The 8,210-nt window shown below is 49.0% G+C and overlaps 1 protein-coding gene across 1 annotated transcript; it reads left to right on the top strand.

Moving 5' to 3' along the window:
* Nucleotides 1–1,068: 1,068 nt before the first annotated feature.
* LOC144729479 (transmembrane protein 115-like) lies at nt 1,069–8,001 on the top strand. The gene is made up of 3 exons (XM_078609806.1): nt 1,069–1,237; nt 3,194–4,102; nt 5,398–8,001. The coding sequence occupies exons 2-3, from the start codon at nt 3,222–3,224 to the stop codon at nt 5,636–5,638; spliced, it is 1,122 nt and encodes a 373-aa protein (XP_078465932.1). The 5' UTR covers nt 1,069–1,237; nt 3,194–3,221; the 3' UTR covers nt 5,639–8,001.
* The last annotated feature ends 209 nt before the right edge of the window (nt 8,002–8,210 follow it).

The following is an 8,210-nucleotide window of genomic DNA, read 5'->3' as shown; positions in this document are numbered from 1 at the left end:
CGCTTGTGTCAGTGAATGTTTCATCCGACAAGTGGTGGCTCCGTGAACTCGCAAGCGGCAGGTTACGAGTTCACGTCTTGGTTGGGGGAGGACTCAGCCCACCGTTCCTCCGGGGTCGATATTATGAGTACGAATCTGGAAGGTTTATGCTATGGTCAGAATCACCCCCGCCATGAGAACGTGGAATTTCCACCACTGGCTCAGGTCTGTAAGCGGGAGCTGAGCACCGCCTCTGCTCGTCTGAGCCAAAATAATCACTGGCTTGGAATTGCGGTTGCCATGAGCAAATGCAGGGCCTCTTGGCAAGATCCGTGTGAATTCATCATCATTGGTGGCTCCATCTCATCGGCAGCTGTCCTCTCAGACGCATTCCACTCCTTGGTTACCACTCTTAGGTTACCACTCCTTGGTTACCACTCCCTAGTGACGACTCCTTGGTTACCACTCCCTGGTTGCCACTCCCTAGTTACCACTCCTTGGTTACCACTCCCAGGTTACCACTCCTTGGTTACCACTCCCTAGTGACGACTCCTTGGTTACCACTCTCTGGTTACCACTCCCTAGTTACCACTCCTTGGTTACCACTCCCTAGTGACGACTCTTTGGTTACCACTCCCTGGTTACCACTCCTTCGTTACCACTCCTTAGTTACGACTCCTTTGTTACCACTCCCTAGTTACCACTCACAGGTTACCACTCCGTTATTAGTCTTGACCATCGTCCCCTATCCTTTGGTTATTTCGTGTTACATCGATTTTAGATGTGTGCTGGAGGGAATGTAATACTTTGCTTGAACGTTGATTCATGCTGTGCATGGCTGATGGGATGTGTAAAGTAAAATCACCCAAATCACACTGACGTCACACTGACGTCACACCGACGTGCAGGGACAGGCACGGCCAGTGGGCGGCGGACTACTCCCTCCACGTTCAACTCACTTCCAATTACAAATCGCGTTTTTTGTGTTGTTGCTGCTGCTTCGCGCCTTCTCGGCCCCCGTCGGGTGAAGGGGCGACGTCACCGCGGCCCTCGCCCGCCCGAGCCTCGACTCGGCCGCTCCCTCCGCTCCCTCCGCTCCCTCCCTCACTCACTCCGCTCCCTCTCCCCGCGGCGGCGACGGCGGCGACTCGGCCGCGGCAGCCCCGCAAGCCCCTGGCGCCTCTCGCTCGCTCGCCGCGGGCGCTTTGCTGCTGAGCGCGGGGGAGGAGGAGGAGGAGGAGAGGCGCGGGGCTCTGAAGTGAGAGGAGCTGCTGAGCGGTCGCGCGGTGATGGCGATGGGAGCCGCGGGGGGGGGGGGGTCGGGCACCGGGGTCGTGGTGGCGGCTGCTGCTGCTGCTGCTTGAGTCGTGAGGGTCTCGCGGTGGTCACGGTGTTCACGGTGTTCACGAGTAGGGGGGGGGGGGACGTTGGCGTGAACAGAACTCGAGTTTGTTGTTCTTCCCCCGCGCCGCACGGCCGGCTACGTATGGTGCGAAGGAAGTTCGACGTACAGTGCATACTGTACATAGTGTCGGCCTATCGCGGTGATTGCTGGTGTCGTCGGAGTGATCGTGGGTCGACTTCGCGAGTTGTTGCCCGAAGGAGACGCTGAGATTGTAGCAAGGGGACTCTGGCTGACTACAGGCCACTTCAGACCGCACTGGTCACCCCGTGCCCCCTTAAACCTCAAAGTTCATCCTGCAAAGTCCCACCACCACAAGGGAGAAACACAAACTAACGTTTTAACTCAATTGCCCTGTACAGGAATACGGCTAAATCGTGTAGGTTGACAGGTATGGATTATTAATGCAGCAAGGGAAACTGAATAATGTCTTTATGTGTACTCTGGGGTATACAATCGTCGTGACTACTGTGTATTTAGGCCTCTGGCTCACAGTTCCTGTGATAATCACTTCGGTCCTAATGGCAGTAAGCGGGTGTGGGTGGGGGTAAGTCTGCAGGTGACCGCGTTAGCAATCACCATTTGTGTGACAAGTGGAGCGTAAACAAGAGTTGGGAACCCAGTAGTGGCTGGGTGTGGGAATAGAAGACCTACATTAACAATTACTTTAAACTGTTTATTTTTCAAAAGTATTTGTTTTACCATAATGGTGACCTTTGACAACGAAGGAGTGAACTCATCGGAAATGATATTTGGAGCAAAGTGCTGGCGAATATTGCCATGCGCGTAGTGCTGTATACCACTGTACACACGTGATCTTAAAGCACAGTTTATTGATCAGGTTGTAAAATAATTTAAACGTGAACCCTTGGTGTTTATAATGTTCAAGTAAAGCACTTCCGCACTAATCAGGCAGATGGGGTCCACATCAAACACAAACTCTAACAAAAACATGTCAGCATGGCAGAGCTTGTACTGCAAGCAAGCAGGCCGCGCGAGGCGTTTGGGGTTCTGCTTTACAATCACATTGCCAAATTATTATTGAGCGTGATCATCTCCAGTTTTAGACCAACATGAGGCAAAACCTCACTCGAATTGCCCTTACCGTTCTCCACGTAAGATTTGTATGACTCAATTGAAACGGGCACGAGTTTGAGGTGAGTCCAGAACATGTCATACGGAGAATACAGCCGCACTGGGCTTTACCAGTGGAGCCAGTTTCCCCTCCTGCACGAATTTGCTTGCAACAGCAAATATAACGTCATTATCGTTGTGGCCGAGAAATCCACGCGGCCGTTTACCTGCCCTCGCCACAAGGAAGTTCACCGGTTAAGAATTTAGCCACAACGAGTCATAGGGTAGAGAGTGGTGAAATTGTTCCTGCACTGTGAAACCCCCAGCCGTTTGAGTTCCACTCCTGGCCACGATTAACAACAATGGCAAGTGATGTCTGACCCAACCTCAACTGACCAGCGTGGTGAATTATGATTTAATGATCCCTCCGACCGACACTGTGGACAGGGTTGCCATCTGTTCTGGTTTTCACAGAACGTCCTCATTTTGAGGTTTGCGTCCTGAGATCTTCCCAGAACACAAGTCTTGTTTCTGTCAGTTACATAATACACCATCTGCATGTAGTTCTCCCATCTTCTGTGATTGTCAGATATACTTTCCAAGATACGTCCCAATTTCATCAGGTGGCAATGCTAAACGGGAGGCCTTCGTCTAGCGGTGGATTGACTAAAAGCCTGCGAATTACCGTGACGCTCTGTAACCACGCGTGAGGTTTATTTGACTTTGCGTGCCTCGCAGGTCGTCTCAGCGAGAGCCTCCACGCACCATGCTTCACCGCTCGCTCCCAGCGGCGCGGCACCGCCTGCTAGCCGCCCTGAACGGCGCCAGCGTGCCCGTGCGCGCCGCCTGCGCCCTCCTGCTCGCCTTCTACGCACTGTCGTTCGTGGCCGACACGCCGTTTGCGCTGGGCGTGTCGTCGGGCTACCTGGCGCCTCCGAACTTCTGGGTCTGGACGCTGGTGACGCACCCCTTCGTGGAGGTGCGCGCCATCGAGCTGGCGGCCAGCCTCGTCACGGTGGCGGCGGCCGGGCGGCTGCTGGAGCCATTGTGGGGTGCGCTCGAGCTGCTGCTGTACTTCGGCGTGTCGACCGTGGCGTCCGGCGTTCTGTGCAGCATCACCTACCTGTTCGTCTACGTCGCCTCCTCCTTCGACACCTACTACCTGTTCTGGCTGCGCGTGCACGGCATGGCGGGTTTCTCCGCCGCCGTGCTGGTGGCGCTCAAGCAGACGCAGGGCGAGGCCGTGCTGGCGCGCTGGCCCGTGCCCCTCCGCGCCCGCCACCTTCCCTCCGCCTCGTTGGCGCTGCTGGTCGCGCTGCGCCTGCTGAACGTGGCGGAGAGCCGCGTGCCGCTGGCGTTCGCGTACGGCGGCATCGCGGGATGGCTTTACCTGCGTTTCTACCAGCGGCACCCGGGGGCCGCGGGGGCCGCGCCGGCGCGGGGAGACCCGTCGGAGCACTTCGCCTTCGCCTCGTTCTTCCCACCGGTGGCGCGAGGGGCCGTGGATGCGGCGGCCGGAGCGCTGCTGCGGGCGCTGGTGCACGTGGGTGTTTGCCGCGGCGCCGGCAAGCGCTACACGGTGGAAGCACCGTCCTCCGTCACCATCAGCCTGCCCGGCATTGACGCCCAGGATGCCGAGAGGAGGAGGTGAGCGCTGTTGTACAGACCTCGGATGAGACGTTTATCAACCCCGGTGCTTAATATTTGTACTCCACCCAAGGATTTGTTCCCCCAACAATGAATATTTGTTCATGTTTGGAACCAATATTTAGGCATTTTATTTCCCTTTCCAATTATATGTATCCTCTTTAAAATTTAAAATAATATGTATTTGCATATAGGTCTCTATCCATACATGTTAAACTAAAATATACATTAAAAAAAACTTGTTTTGCCAAACAGTAGGCCAGCTTTCAGTCTACATCTTTTATCATTCCATCCGTGTTGCTCTGACTATGTTATCCCCAATAGACCTTTTTTGACCTTTACTGGGCCGTAATTAATCCAGACTTACTCTTAACGCCTAAAATGTGAGTTGGTAGAATCAATTAAGTGATTCCTCAGAGGTTACAGTTAAATAGGTGGGAACATGTTCTCTGACGGGAACAAATTAGTTTCTTTGGGAGTACAAATACGAATAGACACTGGCCACCGGATCCGGCCAGGTCTTAATGTTTATAGAATGCTTGACTTTACATGAAAAAAAATGCAAGTCTTATATAAAATCTGATCGTGGGTCACCTTGCCTCATAATTCCTCCGTTGTTGATAAAATGAGTTCCTCATTGTGGGCAATCAGCAGTGGTCACCTTGTGGAAGTGTGGCCATCGGCATTGTCATGTGGACTTCCCCGCTGCTGACTCGGGGCCACCAGCGTGGACGAGTTTCACCCCTCGCTCGTTTCATCAGAGGGACACTGGCATGTTTAAATGTAACGTGCAATTAGGCTGTGATCTCATCTCTTTTTCAACACGCTGGTCGTTCTTTACAATAGAGCTATTACCCTATTCTTGGTATTAAATTGTCTGGATATGAGTAAATGATTCATGGGGGAGCACATTTCTATTAAAAAACAACGTTTTCCTCACAGTTTTGAAAAACAATTCTTAGTAAAACGTAGGGTATTTTGACTTACTTTTTCGCATGGGCCAGACATCTTTGAAGAGGTAACAGTACCCACGCTTTACCTCATCACATGGCCTGCTGATAGACTAACATGTGTACTCATAATTACTGCCGGATTGATAAAGGCAGGGGGATTTAATAAACTTGCCCATTTCAACTGCCGTGCCAGTAAATCGAACTCGTAACCTCTGGATTGTCAGTCCATCGTGTGAACGATTACGCCACAGAAATGTTCCCTGTTCCTTGCTTTATAAGTACAGTCGTGTAATAACGAGTGCCGCGGTTGAACGGTCGTTGCGTTGTTTGTGCGCTTTGCAGGCAGCTTGCTCTCAAGGCTCTCAACGAGAGGCTGAGGCAGTCGGAGGAGCAGACGGCGTGGCCGGCGATGGACGAAGCGGAAGAGGTTGGGGTCGGTGGCCCTAAAGAGGGGGGCGACAGCAGGGAAAGCGCCGCTCTGCTCTACGCTCCAACCTCGGTCGCGTCATCTGCCCCGCAGAGCGACGCCGTTGCCCCGGGCAGCAGCACTGGCACCACGGACCAAGCTCCAAGCCCAACTTGACGGGTTGTTGCTGCAGCCTGGCTGGCACGGTGACCTTAAAAACAGAGCGAGTTCCACAATCTGCGAGACAATGAAACTACACACGAGTGAATTTTACTTTGGTGTCTGCCAGGTCGTAGAAGATCGACGGACGTGTCTTGGCGGAAGTTGCCAGCTGTACGTTGTGGTGTACATTGGAACAAACAGTCCTCGCACTGAATGGGAATCCGTGTTCTGCTTGTCTGCACTTATGCAAAGGTTGGGGTTTTCATTGAGCAATAATTAATACAGAGCATGCTTCTATATTTGGTTGTGGTTCTTTTAGCTTTGGAGGGTTTGGTTAACATCTCTCAGCATGATGATGTAGACAAACATCTGTAAAGGGGGTATTTAGAAAATGTGTGGTGATGCTGGGATTCCATTTTTGTGTTTAATTTATTTATCTTATTTTGACAGGTTAACTTGTTATTTAATTATTTGTGCAGAATTCACACATGTAATGAACCATGGTTGGAAATCATAAAGTTATCTGTAGAGTAGACATTGCAATTCCTTGCAATTAAAATTGAATCCTAGACATGACCGTTGTAGTACATGGTGAGGTATGTTGTTAGAAGTCACTTTATAAAATAAAAAAGGTTTATGCTGTAAGTGTAATATCCTCATGTACAGGTGGATGAGATATAAGGACCTGCATTATTGTTGACCTCAAGTGAGAAACTAATATGTGAACGAATGTTGATCTTTGTACAAATTCCAGTCATGCACAGGCTTGTGCACACACACTGTTTCTGTATTGTTAGTAGCAAGCACTTACCCACTCGTGTACTGTATATACGTATGTTGAACTTCTTTCGCATCGTACGTACTTAGCCAACCTTGCTAATAGGAGGTGCGGGGGGAAGGACAACAAACTAAACAACGCCGAATGTGAACAACCTTTGCCTCCAAAGGTTGTATGTGGAGCTGCTTAGTCAAACTGGCTGTGTAAAATACTGACTCAAGTTCTTTTCAATTTCCACAGATTTATTTTATTCTCGTCATATAGAAATTCGGGCACTCAAGGTAAATAAATGTCATGTAAGAAAAAACTAACTTGTGAGAGGTTTGATTAAAATGTTAACTTTATTTTTGTTGATTCCTCGATGTTGCACAATTACAACAACAAAATAAAAATCTGAGCAAGCTGTCCAGAGAAGAGATGAGTTTTGTGGACCTGTTCATGCGGACACACATTCTCAGTGTTTGTGACCGTTGATATGCACTGTTCATGATGATGTGATCTTTATTTGTAAGACACATCCACAGTTGTCTGCAATACTCGTTATTTGGCATCGTTTAGATGCTGGACAAATGACATACCACAGTTGTTACCGCTACCTTATAGGTATGGCTAAGAGGACCCCAGTTTGATCCCCACATGCCTTGTCTTAATGATGGCCACGTCAATTCAGGTAGTCTCAAGGTGGAGTGCCTTAAGTACACAGCTGTGCTATGGAACACAACTTAAACAAATTGGTTGGGAGTGCACCTGAAACGTTTGGATACATGCTGTGTAATTAATACCGAGGGTAAGAGTTGAGATTCGTGTTTTTTGAGTCTTGAGGTTGCAGATCGAGCAACAGCTCTGTTTTCAGCAGACACCTCAAGGGAAGACACGCACACAGTGGATTGTTGTGCAGGAGTTGCCTCACTCAATTTATTCAAAAGTGACAGATGCAGTTATCGTTGGCATACATGCCAAGTCTTTTTTAGGTTAACGTTTGGATAGTCCTACTTAATAATGAACTCGTCTGCAAATCGAGTGGCTAGTAAATGTTGCTTCGTGGGAAGCAGTGGAATGCATGTATTGTAATGCCAATTGTAAGGCAAAGCCTCGCTATTTGTACTGTGGTTTGAGATGCCCAGGCGTGAAGGGCGATTCTATCAACAGATTATTAGCATCAAGCCATTGTGATCATCCTCACCTGTGCTGGTGAGCTTTGGTCAAGATATACACGTTGCATTTTTGGTGAAGGAAGACTTCAATGGTGGGGTGCAATTTAAAGCCATTGTCAGTCATGGGAGAGATAAGTGGAGTTTAGATTTTGCGTTTGGGTTATTATTTGTAAATCATGTGATTGTCTATAAACAATATGCCATAAAAGCATCTGACAGTTTAATCAAGAGTCATTTAAACTAAAATACGTCGGTAAAAATGGTGTGTATATTATGATTGTGGTCATGCAGGGGGTTAGTTTAGAAACACGACTTGGAATTAAATCGGTCCGGTGTTCTCCAGATGTTGTAAACGATGTGTCAAGTAAATTACTGGTGTACTTTTCCATGCAATTCCTTGTATTGTTGGATAAAACAATTAAATCTGCTGATGATAGCCAATGAAACCTGAGAACCTGAGGCTGCTTGCTTTTTGAGACTTTGTTCAAGTTACATTCAGAATTGCTATATTTGGAGGCACGGTGGCAATCTATTGAATGACATGGTTATTTACAACGTATCTAATTTTATTAAGACCTTGGTAGAAAGTTCCACAAATGAGGTAGACGTAATTATATGAGAAAAGGTTTTCCCCTTTTTTCTGGAAACTAAAACG

The sequence above is a fragment of the Lampetra planeri genome, chromosome 32 (assembly GCF_965212315.1).
Source record: "Lampetra planeri chromosome 32, kcLamPlan1.2.h2, whole genome shotgun sequence".
Lineage (NCBI taxonomy): Eukaryota > Metazoa > Chordata > Hyperoartia > Petromyzontiformes > Petromyzontidae > Lampetra > Lampetra planeri.
Note: the sequence above shows the minus strand (reverse complement) of the source record. Positions and strands in the feature narration are given on the sequence as shown.

Excerpts from the sequence above, each read along its gene's own strand:
- LOC144729479 (XM_078609806.1), top strand. The coding sequence starts at position 3,222 with ATGCTTCACCGCTCGCTCCCAGCGGCGCGGCACCGCCTGCTAGCCGCC. Across the intron at positions 4,103-5,397 it reads CAGGATGCCGAGAGGAGGAG|GCAGCTTGCTCTCAAGGCTC; the intron begins GTGAGCGCTGTT and ends TGCGCTTTGCAG.